The sequence below is a fragment of the Benincasa hispida genome, chromosome 11 (genome assembly GCF_009727055.1).
Source record: "Benincasa hispida cultivar B227 chromosome 11, ASM972705v1, whole genome shotgun sequence".
In the NCBI taxonomy this organism is placed as follows: Eukaryota; Viridiplantae; Streptophyta; class Magnoliopsida; order Cucurbitales; family Cucurbitaceae; genus Benincasa; species Benincasa hispida.
The window spans coordinates 30383048-30406348 of NC_052359.1; the positions used below are offsets into that span (position 1 = coordinate 30383048).

Genomic DNA, 23301 nt, shown 5'->3' on the forward strand with positions numbered 1-23301 from the left:
AAAAGGCTTATAATAACTGACATTTCTGCCAGTTATCACTAGATGATTGCTTACACGTGTGCGCTGCTTTCTAAATGATCGCCCATGTTTTATTAAACGATCGCTTAGCGCCGAGCTTTTACTAAACGATTGTATAGACAATCGCTTACCTTTTCATACACAATTGTATATCTCATCTAAACGATCAAGCACTTTGTCTATACGATAGACTTAGCTTTCTCCCACTTGCTTGATCGTTGTATACGATCTTTTTTCTTCCTCCCCTCTACCAAATCCGAACAGAGCCCACTCTTTGGATTCTTACTCCGAGAATACTAAGGGTTCCAAGTGGTGGTGTTATCCCCATTCTTCATATGTTCTTGTGGAGTCTATTTGTGGTAGACGATCGGGTGTTGCTGAATGATAGCTTGTCGTTTCAGCAAGAGCGAGAGCATCCGTACGTAGAGAAAGTGAAATTTGCCTAGAAAAAAGTCTTCAACTGGTAAGTTCTCTTGTTCTCGTATTGGTTTATCTTTAAGCATGTCGGTAATTTTCTATATGATGCATATTTGTATGTTTGAATGTAAATGTGGAAAAATTCTGTCACAATGCTTTTGGAAAGATTCGCTTCCGCTCATAGGTACTCTTGTATAAGAGTTCTTTCAGGTTGAACCTTTGTGGAACTTCTTAGAGGAAGAAGCAACATTTGTTTCACCCTTCAGTCCCTTGCTTTTCATTAAGTACTGGAAGGTCTGTAGCTCATTGAGGAGGATGGTTAGGTTGTAGCAATCCTATTCAGAACAACATTGCTATGAAAATGTAGGAAACTTTCAGGTAAAGATTCCAAAATGAAGCTAACCTGGCTAGCTTCATCGATGATAGACCCATTCATCTCCGCCACGTTGAAATGGATCATCATGTTGAGAATATGTTATCGGACATATGCTTTTTCTTGCATACGGTCATTGAAGATGTGTTTGAGAGCTGAAAGATCTCTAAATATAGAGAACCAATGAGTGGAAGCAGATCGTTCCAAATCCCATTGTGAAAGAAAAAGATATTTACAATCAAATAACAACAATTATGCATAAGGAGTAAATTACAACACGCTATAAAGGTAAACACAAACAAGGGATCGAGTAAACATACCTTTGAAGAACTTTTTCTTCTAATATTTCCTCGATCCAACAGCAAAGCGGCCAACAACACGAACGCAACGCGAGTAATTCCAGCAAATAGCACGAACTGGTAAATACTCGATCACAATCAAGTTAAACTCGATACTCGACCCTCGAATCAAAACTCAATACTACCACGAGAATACCTTGGCATTCTCGGTGTGAGAATCCAAGAAGTGTGGACTCTGTATGGATTTGGTAGAGAGAAGGAGGAACAGGATGATCGAGTAGTCGATCAAGTAAGTGAGAGAAGGAAGAAGTCTATCGTTTAGACTTGGGTACTCGATCGTTTAGCAGCGAGTAGCTATCATATAGGATACTCGTTCAATCGTTTACTCTCACAAAGCTATCGTTTAACTTTTTTCTTTATACGCGTTGGATTGAAAAATGAAAACGATTTTCACTTTTACCATTCGATTGCCATAAACTTACTAAAATCACCCACTAAGGTGGTTATTTGGAGAAAAACTGAAATCAATTATCTTATAATTTATTATCTCATAACTGACTTAATTATAAATAAATATAATAAATAATTTATCATATTATATTTATAACCTATAGTTTTAATATCACATCATATGTAATATATAAACTATAGTTCTTTTTCTCCTTTATGGTATTTAATATAAATCATATTTATATTAATTCCTTCAATCAATTAATATATCAAATACATCAAATCAATTATATCACATATAATTAAATTAAATTAATTATATCATATATATAATCAAGTTCCCTCTTTTTAATTTGACCACTTCAAACTAACCCAAAAAATGATTCTCAACATGAATCCATTGAGCTATCAAGGGGACCTTATGAACCTGTAGCTTGAAGCTCCAACGGTACGTGAATAACTGACTAAACTCTTTAATCACGATATCCACCATCCGTTAACTATTGGGCACTCTACTAAAGACCGACAGCTACACTCTTTGCACTACAGATATATTTCTGTGTCCATCAGATATAACCAATCAACAGTAAGATGACCCTTCACAAATTGCTCGTAAGTACAACTGGGTCAATTTACCGTTTTGTCCTTGTAGTTACATCTAACTTCTTAAGTACCACTGATTTCTCTAATGAACAATACGTCATAGTCCCACTATGAGTAAACCCTTCTCGGGCCAAGAGAAGGTGTGGTGCCACATTGTTCAAGCCCCGAAATCAGCCCTTAAGGGAGCAATTTATCTACTTAGCCCTTCTTCGGGGAAGGAGTGAATTCCGTCTTGTGTAGTTGAGCCAACTCCCCAATCAGACGAATCCTCAAAGTGGTAGGTTTGAGTCCGTGATCTGGTCACTCGCACCCATGCAAATCAAAGAACTTCCCTCATAGGAAGGAGTTTACAACTCACTCAGGATTAAGGTCATGTTATCTATCGTCATCCTAGTGAAATGAAAGTTTCTATCATGAACGACGTTATATAACGAGACTAAACATTTCATGGTTCGGTATTATACAAACTTCTTTGTATAAAGCATCCCCGCTCGCATATATAAAATACGAATGGTTAGGATCAGACTATTTGTAGCACTTTACAACATGTGTAACACCTACAAAGTGGGCCACACTCTTGGCATCACTAGGATAAGGTTTTCCTCCTTTATCCATATACTACAGACCATTTAGATTATCACTTAAAGCACGATCCACTTGTATGTCTCCACATACATGCTTAAGTTACAACAATAATTAAGGATCTTAGTTTATTGGTTTGTGGTTAATGCAACTAAAATATCTCATATTTTATAGACTGAAGTGAATAAAATATCTCATATTATAAATCACAAAACTGTTTATTCATACATATGTTTACAAACTATAGGACCTTACAAGATTTAGGACATCAATCCAAACAAGAGCATCATGCCTAAGTTGTTCGGACGGTTGTCCAAACATTCCCTTCAAGGACTCCATGATCTCATGAGTTGTGAGCATGAGCTCATGCTTCTTGGTTAATACTTCAGAAAGACTCGCAAAGATATATACTTGGGTTTTTTCGTTTGCTCGTGTCCAATGCTCGTATGCTTTTCGAACATTTTGAGCAACATTTGGAGCTAGAATGAGGGACATTCCTCCATTAGGACAATACAAAGGTCATCGATTACTAAAATTGTGTTTGATCATGTTTTTCCATGAAGCGTAGTTTTCGCCCGTTAATTTTTTAGTGGCGAGAAGATTTAAAGTAGCGGTAACCATTGAAACAAATTTGCTGAAACATACAAATTATTTATAATTAGTTTATTTACATTAAACCACTAAGACAACCAATCAGTTTTTAGCAAAATAGTCTAGTGTACCCTAAGTTACATCTATTTTGTAATGATGTTTCAGTGAGGCAGGACAAAAGTCACCGTAGGATGATCAAGTGCCTCTTCACTGAAATGAGACATTCTCAACTATTAGACAGGAACAACACTTTGTCACTGTAACTAACAGTCACCATTGTTCGGTCCAGAATTTGTTAACTTGCTTAAAAATTCTTGTAAGTGTGACCCCTCATTTTAGGTTCTAAAGTACCGCCCCAATGAGCCAACCGTAGGGAAAAAAAACTGATTGAGACATGAAACTAAAGCAACCCAATAATTTCTAGAGATTGAATAAAGCATCATGCAAAAATGTCATCCTTTAGGGGGACACCCACAGTGTCACGAGGCCATGCATGAGACTTTAGTTTAACCTAATGAGAGAGACCGAGGGATGTGTTGTCACACATTCTGCTCCCACTTACTATAAACACTTTCTCCATTCACCTTGATATTGATCTATACAAATGCCACCCGTAGGGGGACACCCATGGTGCCTCAAGGCCGAGTATATACCTTACGGTGTGAATTTTAAGGAGAAACGTGAAGATGATAAAATGAAGTATCATATACCCTATTTTCCTCCCCTGAGTATTTTACCTAAGGTTAATTAACTTAGAAAAAATCAACTACTGGTTTTTAAATAAATGAATGTTTAATTTGCCCAAAAACAATATTTGTCTTTGGATAGTTAAATAATTTTGATTGAATTCTTATTAAACTCTTTAATAAAATTTAATCAAACTTGCATGTATGTAATAAATCTATCTAATTCACTTTTCCAGGTAAGTTCCCAAGTAGGGGTGTTAAGTTTCTGTCAACTTAAATACCCCAGCCTAGATAGAGCTCGCCTTAGACAAAATATCCCTTATAGATATATTTGTTACATTGTTAATCTTTTATTAAGATCAATTTAATCCTATTAAAATGATTTAAAAGATTAAACTAAGATTTTTAATCTCATTAGAATCATGATCTTAGGTCTATGTGAATCATATTTTAAAACAATTTTAAAAGATGATTTTAACCTAAGGTTTGCATGCAAATCTGAATTAGTGATTTTAATTTCTAAATTCATTTAATTATAACGATTATAAAAAAAATGAAACAAAATTAAAACTAATCAATTGCATGAGTGACATACTTAGTAAATTATAACAATTATAAATTACCTAAGGTAATGTCATGCTTCATGCATTTCCATTTCATTACTGACTATATATAACAATTATATAATAATGTAATTAATAACAATCATCCATATATACTCAAAACTATATATTATAACATTTATAATATAAATGATGCATGACAATGTTATTAATGCATGCAAACATATAGTATAACACTTATATTATAAGATGCATGAGCATGTTATATTAATTAAATCATGTAATTATATATATTATAACACTTATAATACAAATGATGCATGAAATTAAATGCATAACCTATGGTAAGATTTTTTTTTTCTTTTTTACTATATGACATACATTATGACATATAATAATAAAAATAAATCATACATCAAATACATAATTAAAAAAATTATTGAAACGGGATTGGACACCTAGACAACTAATTAAATTAATATAACACTTATATTAATTTAATCAACAAAAGTAACTATCTATTACAAGTTAAAAGTCATCCAGTTCGAAACGAGTGAACCGGGCCTTGAGTCGCTCGAACGAACTGTCCACCAACAATTTCTCAGCAACGATCTCATAACAAACCCCGGCTGATCATGTAGCAAATGTTGGCAGATCTCGTAGAAAACGCTACATTATCTCGTAGTAAAAGCTAGCAGATCTTGTAGCAAACACTGGCAGATCTCATAGCAAACGCTACACGATCTCGTAGCAAAACACTGGTAGATCTCATAGCAAACACCGCATGATCTCGTAGAAAACGCTACGCGATCTAGGAAAAGCTATGCGATCTCGTATAAAAAAAAAAGTGTGATCTCTTAGCAAAAGGTTTCTTCCTCATTGTAGAATTACTATGAATTTCCTCCAAAACTCACTGGGAACAACACGAGCGACTCGAAAATTTAAATTATAAACTTGATCGCAAACAAATAAGCCCAAAACAGGGTCCTTACAAATAAATTTGTAAACCAAAACACTGTCAATCCCATAAATTATCCAATAATTTCAAACACCCACATTCTTAAACATTCATCACGTGAAAAAAAATTACAGAATGCTTAAATCCCACAAAAAAACTGTAAAAATTAAAATGAAATTTTTGAAAATTTGGGCCAACCTGGCTATGATACCAATTGAAGGATCCCTGTGAAGGGTCCGCAGCGGAAGCGGATCGTCTCAATTCTAAAAAATTTACAGATCACAATTTTCAGAGAAACAAAACAGATCATGCATTTAATTAAACAAAACATATAGCATGCTTTAGAAACTAAAGAGAGAAAAAGGGAATAGAAGACTTACCCTTGAAAAACGTAATCTTCACATTTCCTCTTCATCGTGAAAAACACAAACACCAAAAAGGGCACTACCACAAAGCAACCTCGGTATTCTCTGGATGAGAATCCAGGAGGAGTGGGCTCTGACTATTTTGGTAAGGGAAGAGAAAAGAAAAGCAGGGGAAAGCCTGAGATATCAGAACACAAAAGAAAAGGTTTCTTTGTTTCTTTTCTTCACCACATTGAGAAGATTAAGGTGTAACCATCCCACATACACAATCTAGAGAGAAAGAGGGGGGAGAGAGTTACAACTCCCTCCCAAATAACATTAATTCAAAAATAAATAAATTAAATTATTTATTTAATAAATTATTTAATATATATTCATATGATAACGACTATCTTATCATATAATATATATTAAACTATATGTTATATCAAATATAACATACCTTTCTCTCACCAATGACTTTTAATATAAATCACATTTATATTAATTATAACCATATGAATCTAATTCATATAATTAATATTTGAATCATATTCAAATATTTGTTTTCTCTCATAAATACTTAATATTATAATGTATCAAATACATTATAGTAATTATATCATATATAATTAAATTTAATTAATTATACCACATATAATTAATTCTCTCAATTAATTTGAACAATCCAAAATAATCCAAAAATTGATTCTCATTAAATCCCGCCGAGCTACCGAGGGGACCTCATGGACCTGTAGCTTGAAGCTCCAACGGTACATGAATAATTAATTAAACTCTTTAATTTAAATTATTCACCATCCGTAACTGACGAACACTCCACTAAGGACCGTCAGCTGCACTATTCGCATTATAGATATATTTCTGTGTTCATTGGATATAACAAATCAATAGTACAATGACCTTTCATAAATTGCTCGTAAGTACAGCTAGGCCAAGATTACCATTTTGTGCCTATAGTTACATCTAAATCCTTAAGTACCACTGATCCCTCGAATGAACAATAAATCATAGTCCAACTATGACCAAACCCCTTTTGGGCCAAGAGATGGTGTGGCGCCATATTGTTCAATCTCGGAATCAGCCCTTAAGGAAGCAATTTATCTACTTACCCCAACGTTAGGGAAGGAGTGAATTCCTTCTTGTGTAGCTGTGTTCCCAACTCCTCAATCAGATGAATCCCCAAAATGGTAGGCTTGTTGAGTCAGCGATCTGGTCACTCTCACCCAACAAATCAAAGGACTGTCTCCACAAGCACGAGTTCATAACTCACTCAGGATTCAGGTCATGTTACCTGTGGTCATCATGGTGAAATGTAAGTCTCTATTATGAACGACGTAGACTAAACATTTCATGGTCCGGTCTTATACAAACTCCTTTGTATAGAATATCCCGGCTTACATGTCTCCACTTGAATGATCAGGATCAGATCATTTGTAGCATTTTACAACAATTGTAACATTTACAAAATAGGCCATACTCATAGTGTCACCAGGATAAGATATCTAGCCTTATCCATCTACTACAGACCATTTAAATCATCACTTAAACATGATTCACCTGTATGTCTCTACATATATGTTTAAGCTACAAGATAACCTTGGATGTTGGTTTATTGGTTTCTGGTTAATGCAACTACTTTTGAAATAAAACATCAAATATTTTATTACATAAATAAAATGTTTGTACATTACAATTACAAACTATAGGACCCTACGAGATTTAGGACATCAACCCCAACAAGATGTAACTACATGGGCAAAACAATAATTTAGGTTCAATTGTACTTACGAGAAATTTGTAAAGGGTCACCGCACTGTTGATTGGTTATATCCAATTGACACATAAATATATCTGTAGTATGAAGAGTGCAGTTGTTGATCTTTAGTGGAGTGACCGACATTTAATAGATGTTGAATAGAGTTTAATTAATTATTCAAGTACAATTGGAGCTTCAATCTACAGGTCCATAAGGTCCCTCTGTAGCTCAACATGGATTATTGATAATTAATTTTGGATTAATTTGAATTGTTCAAATTAATTGAGAGAATTAATTATATGTGATATAATTAATATAATGTATTTGTAGTATAACGTTTATTTATAGAGGAATTAAATTTGAATATAATTCAAATATTAGTTATATGGATGAGCTTCATATAACTGAATTTAGTATAAGTGTAATATATATTAAATACCATGCATTAAGGAGAAAATTAAAAACTATAGATTATATTGTATTTAATACAATATAAAAGCTATAGTTTATGTGTTATATATATATATATATATAGTAAATTATTATATATATATAATATATATTTATTTAAATTAAAATCATTTTTAAATTTATTTTTAAAATTAAAGAGAGAGAAATAACTTCTCTCCCCTTATTTCTCTCATCAAATCGTGTTGAGTAGAAAGTTTTCAACCATTGATCTTATTCTTCGCAGAGAAGATTTGAGTTGAATGTGTGTTTTACAATCTCCCTGCAAAAAGATTTTCTCTTTCTAATTCTACTCTCCCTCTCTCAAAATTCAGAGTCTACACCTCTTGAGAATTTTATACCTAAAAGATAATACAGAGGAAGATCTTGTGGGTGGTGGTCATTCTATTTTTTTTCTTGGTTCAATTTGGAGGAGGGGATGTCGTGAACATGAATTAGATTCTATTTGTCTTCTTTATTCTTAAGAGAACCCCCACCCGAACATTCAGATTCTTTATTTCCCCCAAGCCGGTTCATCTTTGCTTCCTTGCATGCCGCTTTGTTAACAACCGGCGAGACTCTCCTTCTCAAGCCAACCCCAAGTCGGGACGAGACTTTCTTTGAGCTACTGGGGAGCTACTTTCTACCTAGATCTTCTCATTGCCTTCAAAGGAATGCTGAATCCCTCTACAACCGCCTAGAATTCGTGAAAAAATCACTTGATTCGCTTATCCAGTTTGCGTTCTATTCTACTCCAGCTTTCCTTGCTAGGTCCAATAGGCTGTTAGAAAGCGTTTGTTTACCCCAGTAAGAGAGGAGGATTTTGTATTATGTGAAATTTAAAATTTGGGATGATCTCGCTTCCGTAATGGAACTTCATCGTTCCTTCACTCCCAAGAAATATTTTAGATGATTAATTGGTTGATTTTTTTATTATTTTATTTTTGGTTAAATATATATCTTGGACTTGGAAGTGACTAAGATAGTCTTCTTTTGCTAAGTAAATTAATGGGGTAACATCACATGTGGCTTAAGTTGATTAGTAGGGGAAAAAAAGTTCATAATTGATGATTGAATTAACAAAAACGAATAAATCACGTGAAATTTATTTTTGAAAATTTCATTTGTTTTTTTTTTTTTTCGAGAATGTACATTCAAGCTATTTCAATATAGTTCAAGCATCAATTACCATTATACAAATCGATTGATTTATACTCATAATTTTATAGCATAAAATTGGAAAATTAAATTTAAAATCATGAAAGTTAAAGAATAAAAATAACAAAGAAGGATGAATAACAACATAATTTAGCATAAAATTGGAAAATTAATTTAAAATCATAAAAGTTAGAGAATAAAGATAACGAAGAAGGATGAACAACAAAATAATTAAAGCCCTATTCGATAACTATTTCGTTTTTTGTTTTTTATTTTTAAAAATTAAATATATTTTCTTCTTATTTCTTATCATGATTTATATATTTTTTAATTATAATTGTTGAATTCTTAATTAAATTCTAAAAATAAAAATAATCTTTTAATTTTTTTTTAATTTTAGATTTTGACTTGGTTTTTTAAACTATCGGTAAAAAGTACATAACAAAGGTAAAAAATTGGAGGGAAAAATAGTGTATATAAACTTAATTTTTTTTAAAAAAAAATTAAAATCAAATAATTACCAAATTAAACCTAAATAATGTTAAATTTCAAATCGATCTTCATAATTTGGGTTAAAGTTTCAATTTGATGCTGATAATTTTGTTATAGTTTTGCTTTTGGACCTTTGGTTAAACTTTCAGAAATTCAAATTAAATAGTTGAAATCAAAACTTTAAAAATCACATCGACCAAATTAAAAATAATGCCTCAAAGTCTAAAATGTGTACCCAAAAAAGTTTATTGAAAGTATGAGTCTTTCAATGTATATTCAACATGAATTTATTTATCTTTTAAAAGTAAAATTTTGCAATCTTCTAATTTGTATCGAATAAGCTTGTAAACTTTAAAACTATCGAATATAATTAAAATCTATTAGATTCAGAAATCGAAAGTTATCTATACATACAAGTTCAAGCATGTGTGAAGTTGAAGAAATTTGAATATGTGATTTTTTGATCAACGATATAAGCCTAATGACGTATTTAGGAGTGATTCTAAAATGGTTAAAAATCACTTTTTGTCATTTTTAAAATAACTCATAAAATGATTTAATCATTCAAAAACAATTTTAATAACATGAAAAATGCGTTTAAAAGTACAAATTTAAACATTAAGTCAATCTTTAGTGATATAATCTATCTTTCAGAGTGATTTTGAGTGTGTTTGGAATATATTGAAGTGTTAATTTAAAAAAATAAGTTATTTTAGAACAAATTGAAGTGCTTGACAACTAGTCAAAATAGCTTTTAAAGTGTATTTTAAAAATTTTGATCAGAAATATTTAAATAAAAATGAATTTTTGAAAAACATTTTTTAAGTTAATCCAAACAGGTCATTTATCTATTTAGGAGTGTTTTTTCTCATATTTAAAATTACTCATAAACATGCATTAAATCAGTCGAGTTATGTTTTTTTAATACAAAATTTGCAGGGGTAGGGAACAAACCTCCAACCTCCGGTGTAAAACGTCATGCCAATTATCATTCAACTAAGTTCAGTTTGGCTCAATTGAGCCATGTTGAAAGTTACAAGAATATAAGAAAAATGTCCATCTTAATAGGTTAAAATATTATTTTAATCTCCATATTTTGAAGTTTGTTCAATTTTAGTGTCAATACTTTTAATCGTCTAATTTGAATCATTGCAATTTAAATATATCTTAAATCTAGTCCTCAAAGCTTTTTTTTTAACAAAAAGTTTTTAAAAAAACCAACAATAAACTAACAGTGATGGCTAAATTTATTATTTTAAAAATCAACGATAAACTAGCAGTGATGACTAAATTTAACATTTTAAAAAATCAACAATAAACCAAAAGTAACAACTAAATTTAAGTTTTATTAAAAGTATATTGATTAAATATGACAATTGAAAGTACTAAGTCTAAGATTGAACTAACTTAAAAAATAAGGATCAAAAGGAAAATTATTTTAAATGACAAAATTGTTGAAAATATTTACAAATAATAATAAAATTTTACTGTCTATCGTGGCTGATCTATCATAAATAGATAATAAAATTTTGCTATATTTATAAATATTATAGTATGTTTTACTACATTTGAAAACAAGCTAGTGAAAATGGTATTTTAACCATCTTAATTAGATTTTGTAAGTGTGAGTATTGCAATGAATCCACAAGAGATGAAGGGAGGAAAAAACAGGTGGAGGAAAAAGGGAAAAGGGTGGGGCTGGCAGCCGGTAGCCGGTGGGAAGGTGGTTTGACCGTTCAAACGGTGGAAATGAAAAATAAAAATAAAATATAAAATAAAAAAACGAAATCAATGACAAAATAGAAAAAGGAAAATGTAAGCCCTTGAGCCAGCTCTCTACAGCAAACCAAACCCAACGACTTCTCTTCTTTCTTTCGTTTCCATTTCAACCCACCCCGAATTTTTCTTCCAATTTCCTTTTCTCCCTCTCTTATGGAAGCTCTGAATCTCTGCATCTTCCCAATTTCATCTCTCTTTCTTCTTCTTCTTCCGCTCTAGCATTTTCCCTTCAATTCTCCTCGGTCCTGTTGCGGTCAACGGGGTTTCCTCACGTTTTGAGCAGCTTCCTCGAAGTTTCCCACAGAATCAATCGGTCAATGAACATGGAGCTTTGATTCGAGGATTCTGTTGGGTTTTTTCATTCATGTCCTTCCAAATCCCCTTCTGCCTCGCTATGTCAAATTGTTTCGACTGTACAATTTAGTGCGGGATTTTGTTCTGCGTTATGTCGGTGATGTTGGGTTCTTCCTATTCTTCTCTATGGATCATTTTCTTGCTGGGTTTTGCTTCCTTGCTCTCTGCTAATCCTGAAGGTCTGCTTCTTGAATTTTCTCATTATTTCTTATCCGCTGTGGCTTATCTTTGATCATTGAGTTTTGTTTCTGTTTCTGTTTTTATGACTTTATGAATGCGACCCATCTGTGTTGTTTCACTTGTTTGATCGCCCGGAAATCTTATTATGTAAATTGGGATGCTTGGGAATTATTTAGCTATTTGGGTATAGCTGAAATGAAACAGCTCTAGATTTTTTCTTTTGGGTTTCATTATTTCCACTCGCCGTTTTTCTTCCCAGCTATGTTGCACATACTTTAATACAAGCCGATCCGTGTGATTACATTTTGGGATAGCACTGAACAGTTTGGAATAAGAAACATGGTTTATGGAGATTTTGAAGTATGTTGCTCATTTATTGGCTAAGCTTTAGCTATATGGGAACTTAATCGAACTTAAAGTTTTGTTTGGCTCGAGACTGGCTTTCTAAAGATTGCAACGTCCACTTTACCTAGTTTATTTGTTTCTCCCCTTACTTTTCATTTCTGATTAAAGTTTTGAATGCATGAACTGGGATGTGGATATGTGCATACTTGTTTCTTGGACTAACTATTATGAACTTCTGTGGGGGCAGGCGATGCTTTGAATGCATTAAAGTCAAATTTACAAGATCCCAATGGTGTACTACAGAGTTGGGATCCTACACTTGTTAATCCTTGCACATGGTTCCATGTCACCTGTGACAGTGAGAATAGTGTCACTCGAGTGTAAGCTTCTATGCCTACTGGGAGCTTCAAACAAATGTTGCTTTTGGGATTTATTATTATGAATGCTGCCCCTCAATCTTTTCCTTTTTATTTGACCAGTGATCTTGGAAATGCCAATCTATCTGGTACGTTGGTTCCACAACTTGGTGATCTTCCGAATTTGCAATATTTGTGAGTCTTCATCAATTTATGCTTATACTGATCTTTTTTATTTTAGATTTTCCATCTTGATTACGTCTCTCTCGTCCGGGTTGGGTTGTAGAAATTCAAGGAATTTATAGATCAAGTTTACTTGTGTTTTGTTTATTTACCTTTTTTTCCCTGATTGATCAAGGTCATATAGTTTCTTATCAAATTTTATGATTTACATTACTCATAAGTGTAACACATCTTAGTCTTTAAGCCTTTACCTAGAGTTGGATTAGAAAGAAATGGTAGAAACTATCTCAAAGATCCAATTGACTGGATTTCTTGTAAAGTAAAAGTGAGGGAGTGCAATTATTTTTTATAGTTATTTTTGTAGCAAATAATTTTAACTGGTATGATATGACAGGGAGCTTTACAGTAACAATATTAGTGGAGAAATTCCGTTGGAGATTGGGCTTTTGACAAACCTGGTGAGCTTGGATCTTTACTTGAACAATTTAACTGGTCCCATACCAATCACACTTGGCGAGCTTCAAAAACTGCGTTTCCTGTATGGTTACACATCCTTAATCTTTTCCCCCTTTAGTAATCTTGTTTAGTGTCTGCTTTAATTTTTCTCTACCGTTTTCCCATGCTTTTGCTACATGGTTTATTTATTTGATAGTCATTTTTTGTATTGCTTAAACATATAGTAGATATTTGCTATTCCAACTATTCATAAAAAAAGATGCGAATAGTTGGAACATCTACTTTATTCTACACATTTTGCCACTTAATGTTTTAAAATTTAGAATGAGGATACTGCACATTGGCGTTCTTTGTAACGAGCTTGCTTCTTCAAGTAGAACCCAACCTATACTTGACAAGGTGCTGCTCCCTTCTTCTCAGCCACAAGTGGCTTATCTTTGACCAGTCGACTTACTTACGTGCTCCCTCCCCATTGCTAAAGATATGTAACGCCCCAAGTTTAGGAGTGGGACATGAATGAACTGAGATCACATCTAAATGAGGGGGACTTTAAGGATATAAAAGTATGGTTAACGAAAGGTTAAAAAAGAATTTAAAGTTACTACCTATATCAATAAGGTACACCTTCCTTTTTTGTGACTCAATGATAAGAACTTCATAGTTAAGCGTGCTTAGCTTGAAGCAATTCTTATGTTGGGTGACTTCCAGGGAATTTTCCTAGGAAGCATGTGAGTGAGGAAAATATATGCTGAAAGGACCCTTGTTGGTTTGTGGGGATAGTCTTCACCCTTGGAAGCATCCAAGACAAGCAATGATGACATCACTAGGTTGCAGGTGATATAGGGAAATGTCGGGGCCATCAAGTGTCGAATCTAGATTCCGAATCCTAGGCTTGGGGCATCACACTTCCTCTCAGCCACTGGTGGCTTATCTTTGACCAGTCGACTTGCGTACATACTCCTTCCCCATTGCTCACCCATTGAAGAAGCAGAAGGTGATCTTTGGATGTTGATGTTTTGATGCTCTGTTCGTGAAGGCTCCTTGGTCTAGGTTATGGATGGATTCAATCAACGGAAGTGCTTCAAACTCAATCATGGTATGACTACTTAGGTTGGTTGATTTTGTAAATAAAAAATAGAAAAGCATTTTAGGAGTGCATTATTTAGTCATCTCCTAGTGTTAGTTGGTTTCGTTTGTTGTCATCCATCTCTGGTTAGCTGGAATGGTTTGGCCATTCCTTTCTATTTAAGAAGAGTCAATTGTCTATGGTCCTTCTTCTTTGCTTTGTTGGATGATGTGATGTTCTCATTCAAATATATGGGCATATTTGTTCTAGTCTTTAAGGATCCAATGTGATAAATTAGGTCGGATATTGATACTACAATTTTTTCCTACAGACGTTTGCAAGATGTTTTTCTTTTGGTGTTGTAGAGGGAGAGAATGATCGGCACAAATAAGATTGATTGGGTAATTACAAGAAGAATTATGAAGTGAGCTCCAATTTGAAGCCAAAAAACCATTTGGGATGTAAATTGATGTTAGGGTGTGTCTTTTGTTCTAGATTTTCCTTTGAGAAGGAATGAAAAGGATGTATTGGTTATGCAACTATTTATCCACAGAACACCAATCGACTTTATCAAAAGCCTTATAGATCCTCTTTTATGATCCTGGTTCCTTGCATTTTACCTTTTCTATTAGTAGGATTTTCAGAAGTCGTTAGTGTAGATGAACTACCTCCACTAAACTAATAGTTAGGGTAGGGGCACTAATGCCTTTAGTAGTCTAATAAGGGCACAAATAAAGTAAAAAATTTCTCGTAACTCAATCCCAAACTTGTGCTTGATGCATACTATGTTGGCTTCCATTGAGTCAAGTGTCTGAAATTGGTAAAGATCCACCCTTTGTTTTAGTTAGAATTAGTTTCTCGGACACTTGTACTATTGGGTCATGCCAACAATAGACTATAAGGATCACATTTGCACATTTCCTACATTATAGCCAGAAACTTATTTAGCTTGTGTTTATGGGATATCAAACAAAACTAAATTTTATCTTTTTGCCAAACTAGAAACAAAAACATAATCAATACAAGGAACTGGGGAATGTTGGATCATATATTCTTATGTCATGATGATCTCACTTGGACTATGGGATCTACTCATATTAGTATAGTATATCAGGATCTTTAATTAAATCCACATGTGTAAGTTACCTTCATTTCTTTATGCCTTTTGAGGCACTAAATTTGACTGTGACTCTACTTGGAGAAAGAAGAAGTAACAAGGCTTGGTTAATTCTTTTTCAAGCCCACCTAAAATTTGATTTAGTAGTTGAGGCAAGCCCTAGGGAAGTAAAGATTGGTTTCTAGCTCCATCTAGGACAGCATCATATTCTTGTGGCAGAGTCTTGGAGCAAACTATTAATTACTTTGTTGCTCCAATCCAAGAAAGTGATTTCAGCACGGAGCATTATTTTTAGGGGAAGGGAAGCATGGTTGACAAGCCAAGTTTGAGGGCTGGTTTGGTGTTTTGAGTGCATTTATCAAATGATGCATGTGGCTCAAGTCATACCTACCTTAAGTGGTGGCCTGATTCAGCCTGGCTGTGAAGAGATTCTCATTGATACTTTTACTATTAGATAATTTCTTTCTATGTTAGCTAGTGGGGGGCAGGCTTGTGTAGTTGAGATTGTTGTACACGACCTCTTTGTAAAAAATGAAAAGAAAAAAAAAAAAGAGAGAGAGATGCTAATAGCTTTTGGTGTAGTGTTGATTTGATATAATTAAATTTATCATAACCTATTAGCTTAAGTTTTTTGGTTAATCGATGATTTAACCTGGTATTAGAGTAGGAGGTCCGATGTTCAAACCCCAGTAATGTCATTTCCTCCCCAATTAATACCGATCTCCACTTGTAGGGTCGTCTACAAATTTTCAAGCCTACAAGCGAGGGGGAGTGTTAGTATGAGTGGAAATCAAAGAGTAGTTACGAGCAAAGGAAAAAAGGATGAATTTATTGTGCCGAGAAGTGAGATCTTCTTTTGTAGTGAATGCATCAAGTAGGCGTTAGGAGGATGTTAGGAACCGAGGTAGTATGGGATGTCTTTGTCCGACATTGGTTAGAATGGGATGACCAAATGTGGTACTTAAGTGGCTTGATTCTCCCACCCCAATAGCTGGCTTTTGGGGTGTGGTTCTCCAAGGTGCTTAAGTACCTAACACGCCTTACCGATGCATTTTTACATCCCATAGCTTTGGAAAATCGCTTAGCCCCGTTCATCTTCGACGCAAGAGCGCTTGAGCTATTACGCNGATGCCTTTATCCCACATTGGTTAGAATGGGATGACCAAATGTGGTACTTAAGTGGCTTGATTCTCCCACCCCAATAGCTAGCTTTTGGGGTGTGGTTCTCTAAGGTGCTTAAGTACTTAACACGCCTTACCGATGCATTTTTACATCCCATAGCTTTGGAAAATCGCTTAGCCCCGTTCATCTTCGACGCAAGAGCGCTTGAGCTATTACGCACTCTTTCAAGGGTGGCTGCTTCTAGGCAAACCTCTTGGCTGTCTCTACACCCCTACCTCCTTTATCACTGAGCGGTCATTTAGGGGCCTTAGTTGGTGATCTGGGATGTTTCCCTCTTGATGATGAAGCTTATCCCCCATCGTCTCACTGGCCGACCTTGACCCCTGTTATTTTGAGATCATATCTAGTATTTAGAGAGTGCCTCGATTTGGTATGCTCTCGCAGCCCATACCAAAACAGTGCTTTACCTCTAGATGTCCAGTCAACTGCTGCACCTCAAGGCATTTCAGGGAGAACCAGCTAGCTCTGGGTTCGAGTGACATTTCACTCCTAACCACAACTCATCCGCTGATTCTTCAACATCAGTCGGTTTAGATCTCCACTTAGTTTCACCCAAGCTTCATCTTGGTCATGGATAGATCACCTAGATTCGGGTCCATAAACAGTGACAATTGCCCCATGAAGACTCGCTTTCGCTTCGGCTCAGGTGGGTTCACTTAACCAAGCCACTGCCTATGAGTCGCTGGCTCATTCTTCAACAGGCATGCAGTGGGAGGAGACCATGTTAGGTACTTAAGCACCTTGAAGAACCACACCCCAAAAGCTAGCGATTGGGGTGGGAGAGCCAAACCACTTAAGTACCACATTGGTCATCCCATTCTAACCAATGTGGGACAAAGACATCCCATACTACCTCGGTTCCTAACAGAGGAGGTTAGGATTCCTTATTTGTGCTTCGGCCTTCCAAGCAAGGAGACCAAAGAAGAATTTACATTTTGGTATTATCTACATCCGCCTCCACTGCATGCTTTATATGCATATTTGTCTACATCCAAGCAAAGATGTCTATAGCACCTCCGCTTTCTCCTATAAAATGGTTTTTTCATGACAAATATGGAAGGACAGTTCTCTTGATGCATTCTGATTGTTAATGAAAAGAGGGGGGCTTTGTACCCGTTTAGGTTGGAAAACAATTGCTAATACTGGCAGACATATTTTCTGCTATGCTTTAAATTTCTGTTATCCCCAATCTCCCCTTCCCCCACTGTATACTTTATATGCGTATTTGTCTACATCCAGGCAAAGTTGTCTATAGCACCTCCGCTTTCTTCTATGAAATGGTTTTTTTTCATGACAAAAATGGAAGGAGAGTTCTCTTGATGCACTCTGATTGTTAATGAAAAGAGGGGGGCTTTATACCCGTTTAGGTTGGAAAACAATTGCTAATACTGGCAGACATATTTTCTGCTTTGCTTTAAATTTCTGTCATCCCCAATCTCTCCCCTCCCCCCGGTTATATTTATGTGCCTTTTCTGAACTCACTATTAAGTGGTTCTCTAACATGATTTTCTTCTTCATATGTGAATTAGGCGTCTTAACAACAACAGCTTATCGGGAACGATTCCAATGTCATTAACTAATGTTAAATCCTTACAAGTCCTGTGAGTGTTGTGCTTATTAATATTTATCCTAAGGACCAGTAATTCTTGCACTTTTCCTATCATTTTCATTTTTCTGTTTTAGGTAACATTATCATTCAACTTTGCTGTAGGGATCTTTCATACAACAAGCTAACTGGAGATATCCCGGTCAATGGTTCCTTTTCTCTTTTTACCCCTATCAGGTAATAAACTTTGTGTGATTATTATTAGTTCTTTATCTTATTACAATAGCCCAGTAGAGTTGATGACCATCCTTCTACACGCAGTTTTGCCCAAAATCGTCTTAATGAATCTACTGCACATACTCCACCACCTCCTCTACCTTCTTCACCAAGCCCCGTATCAGGTTTGTTAGCTTTTTACCGATTTTCTTGTCTATTTTCGTGTGTTCAAGTTAAGAGAGAACTCCAAGCCTCTCTAAAGCTTAAAGGTCTTCAAATTGTCTGATTGGTTTAGTACATTTTGACTTTATTTTCCCATATTTTCTTGTGGTTGTTTAAGTAACCTTTTAACTTCTATTATTTCTTATTTACTCTGTACAAACTGCCCCTGGATGGGGATGGGGATAGTGTGGTATTTCTTCTGTATTGTAGCATACCTTATGCCTTGTTCATTTTTTAAAATACAATTATTTCCAGTGTTTTTCTAGCTGCCATTTACAGTACTAGACATGTTCAAATAGATATAGCCAATACTAGACTGTTCCATCTTTGGCATTTGAAATAAAGATGATATGGGGAAACATGGTTTTTGGAAATATGGTTGGAAAGAAAGCAGAATATATTTGAAGACAAACATTCTGAGTGGTGTGAGAGAGTGGATGTAGCTAGATATCAATATAAAACTGTTGCGTTGTGTTCTTTATTTTCTTTGTTCAGCAACTACTATACAACATGAAACCTCTTTTTACTTTATTTATTTTTCTAAGTTTTCCAGATAAAGTTGGTTATGAATTGAGGTTTTAAGCTTTATTCTCCCTGTTGAAGATTACTTTCTTGTTTTTGTTGCAACTTCTAAATAATCAATATCAACAAAAAGTTTGTTTCTTAAAAGGACAAAAAAATATATCTGGTCATTTATCACTGTTGGTTAATCTATGACTTTATGACGCAATTATCCCTTTTCAATTTGGTGCATGGCCTTAGGTAATAGTGCCACTGGAGCTATTGCTGGTGGAGTTGCTGCTGCTGCTGCTTTACTGTTTGCTGCTCCTGCTGTTGCTGTTGCTCTGTGGCGTCGGAAGAAACCACAAGATCATTTCTTTGATGTACCTGGTCAGTGTACTGGCAACAAAGTTAAGAAAATGTTATGTTCCTTTGTTATTTTAGAGGATTCCTTATTCCATTTCAATTCTTCTACAGCCGAAGAGGATCCCGAAGTTCATCTTGGTCAGCTCAAGAGGTTCTCTCTTCGGGAACTACAAGTTGCAACAGATCATTTTAGCAACAAACATATTCTAGGTAGAGGTGGTTTTGGCAAGGTCTATAAGGGACGGCTGGCTGATGGATCTCTGGTAGCAGTTAAAAGACTCAAAGAGGAGCGTTCACAGGGTGGGGAGCTGCAATTCCAAACAGAAGTAGAGATGATCAGCATGGCTGTGCATCGTAATCTGCTCCGCTTGCGTGGCTTTTGTATGACACCAACTGAGCGGTTGTTGGTCTACCCATTTATGGTTAACGGAAGTGTAGCATCATGTTTGAGAGGTACTATTTCATAGTATTACATATATTATGGATCTTAAACCACTGTATCCTTGCAGTCGGTAACAAAGGATTACATACTGATCAGGTCTCTCATAAATCCCAATCACATGAAAGGACTGTATGGTTGAACTTTAAAAGTATTGCAAGTAAACATAATGATTAATAGCGATATCAGTGAATGAAAATCAACTGTTATGCACAAGCATAGCACATGCTTAATTTTCACATGACACTCTTGTTTTTGGTTATACATTATTGCAGAACGTCCAGACGCACAACCTCCACTTAATTGGTTGAATCGAAAACGCATTGCTTTGGGAGCGGCAAGGGGGCTTGCTTATCTACATGATCATTGTGATCCTAAGATTATTCATCGTGATGTGAAAGCTGCAAATATTTTGCTTGACGAGGAGTATGAAGCTGTTGTTGGTGATTTTGGGTTGGCTAAACTCATGGACTACAAAGATACTCATGTCACAACTGCAGTACGAGGAACAATTGGGCATATAGCTCCTGAATACCTTTCGACTGGAAAATCTTCTGAAAAGACTGATGTTTTTGGGTATGGGGTAATGCTTCTTGAACTCATAACTGGACAGAGGGCCTTTGATCTTGCCCGGCTTGCAAATGATGACGATGTCATGCTTCTTGATTGGGTATGTTTTGCCTTACCTCAATATGTTTGGATTCTTCTCATTAATATTTTGACACCTAGAAATTATGGTTTAGTCTATTAGTTTAGTATCACTAAAAGTAGTACAATTAATTGAAAAGGGTTTTCATCATGTAGTCTATTAGTATCTCTTGAGGGTGTTTGGAGCAAGAAGTGGAGTCGTGGATTCCAAAGAGTTATGAAATCTGGGGAGTTGTGGACTCGAGCCCACAGTGTAAGAAGTTAATAAGGCATAAAATTGATATTTTTTTTAGTAGTGGGACTCACGAACTCCTAGGGCTAAACAAGGTGTGGAGTTTACAACTTCACACTTCCCAACTACTTGGCCCAAACACCTAATTTTTTTAAAGGTTTGCTTCCTCAACCTGTTAGGACTACATTCTCACGGTGTCATAAGTATTATTTGTTCATCTAATAATGCATATTGGCTTTGTATTTGAATAGACAGGTATGAATTTAGAGGCCTTAAAAGTTTTATGATTCAGGCCTTGCTCGTTACTTGATAATCGATATATACATACAAGGTAGCTTGGACCCTAGGGAATTATTCACTTTTATATTCACGCTGGAAATTATAGGTGAAAGGACTTCTGAAAGACAAGAGGTTGGAAACACTAGTTGATCCCGATCTTGCGGGAAAATATCCCGACGACGAAGTCGAGCAGCTTATACAAGTTGCCTTGTTGTGCACACAAGGGACTCCAACAGAACGGCCTAAGATGTCAGAGGTTGTACGGATGCTTGAGGGTGATGGTTTAGCTGAAAGATGGGAAGAATGGCAAAAAGAGGAGCGGTTTCATCAAGACTTAAGCCGCAATCCCCACCCAAGTACGACTTGGATTCTTGACTCTACTGCTGAAATTCCTCCCGATGAATTGTCCGGTCCAAGATGATTTCTGGAAGTCCCCTCATGTAAGTTAAAAGAGTGATATATGTGTATATCTATCACACATATATACATATATCACATTTGTGCATATAGTTTTCTTTTCTTTTCTTTTTCTTTTTTCGAAAAAAAATAATTTTATCATAATTTTTCTGCTCTGTTCATCTTGTATCACATATCTGAGTTTAAGTAATTTGTAGAGGGGTTGCTAATCAAATTACCAACAAAAACAATATTGCACAATGCAGGAGATTAATAGCAACACCCCCCTCCCCCTCCTTCAGATAACTCTTAAATTTTTGGGAATTCAACTGATTTTTCAAATCTGATCTGATAAAGTGATGTTACATATAAATGTATTGGCTTGAATAATCAAACATCTCTTCTTTCTCTACTAATAAATTTATATTACATCACTTTGGTGGATTAAGTTTGATAAATCGTTGAATTCTCATAATTTGTTTTCCCAGGATTAGATTTTGTCATACAATAACAGTGTTTGTATCTTGATTTCTGGAGAACCCAGAGTACATATTGTTATAATCATGAAGATCATTGGCCTTTCTTCTCTTGTTTCTCTCATCCTTCTTTCCTTTCTAGGAATATTATGCGTGATTAGTTGACACTGAGTTATCTAACTTCCTCCTCCTGCATCTTGAGACATTTTATGCCTTTTGATAAGGAGAAAAATCGGGCTTATAGTGACAATTTTTCTTTACGGATATGTCGTTTGAGAGTAATTTTGAAATAGTTAAAATCACGTTTTTTCATCTAAACACATCTTTAAAATGTCTCTTTTTTTTAAATACTTCTTAAATTTCCGATGATGCATTCGATTATTGAGCCGAATACAGTGCTAAGTCACTGCTATTTTAAGGAGGTTATGGATCAGACTCAAGCAAATTAAGGGCAGAATCGTAAAAGGAAATGGGGCAAATGAATCAAATACTCTAATATCTGTTCTAACTTCAGCCTTTTCTTCATGTACAGATTCTCAAGATGCAGACGAGTTTTAGTTCTGAATCTTCTGTTATAAACTAAGAACAATGTAGAACAAGATTAAGAAATAGTGCTCATTTCTCAACTCATTTCATTAGTATTTATATTCAGGTTAATTAAATGAGATTTATTTATTCTCAATGTTTTCTATGTATTTATAAAAAATATATCGATCAATCTTAGTATTGTTGTTGAACCATCAATTCGTATATATAGAATTTCAATTCTTAATCTTAGTAATGTTATACAAATTTAATCTTGTTTTAAGGGGAAAAAAAAAACTAAACTAAGATTTGGTAGACCCATACAGATTAAAAAAATTACAAATTATGACGACAGTTGTGAAACAATGTAAACAAGGGAAATTAGTGGGGTAATAATCAGTTCGGTTTCGAACTAATTGATTTTATAATCAAATGATGTCTAATAAAGGACAAAACCAATGATTTGGATTGGTTCCATGTTGGTTTGGTTTTCGGTTTTGGACCTAATGGGTTATTTTCCTTATTCTTCTTCTTCTTTTTTCAATTTTATTTTGATTTTTGTTTTGAATTGGTCTTCTATTTTTTTTTTTTTTTATCTCAAATTAAAATTGGGTGGCCTTTTATTTTTTTTTTAGATTGAAAGTAGATATTTTTTCTTTTCTTTTTAGATAATAATAAT

The 23301-nt window shown here is 34.7% G+C and overlaps 1 protein-coding gene across 1 annotated transcript; it reads left to right on the forward strand.

The window, feature by feature from the left end:
- Positions 1-11553: 11553 nt before the first annotated feature.
- Positions 11554-22214, forward strand: LOC120090415 (BRASSINOSTEROID INSENSITIVE 1-associated receptor kinase 1-like). The gene is made up of 11 exons (XM_039048055.1): positions 11554-12070; positions 12664-12796; positions 12896-12967; positions 13350-13493; positions 18306-18377; positions 18488-18559; positions 18644-18723; positions 19523-19651; positions 19739-20080; positions 20342-20736; positions 21332-22214. The coding sequence occupies exons 1-11, from the start codon at positions 11983-11985 to the stop codon at positions 21644-21646; spliced, it is 1842 nt and encodes a 613-aa protein (XP_038903983.1). The 5' UTR covers positions 11554-11982; the 3' UTR covers positions 21647-22214.
- The last annotated feature ends 1087 nt before the right edge of the window (positions 22215-23301 follow it).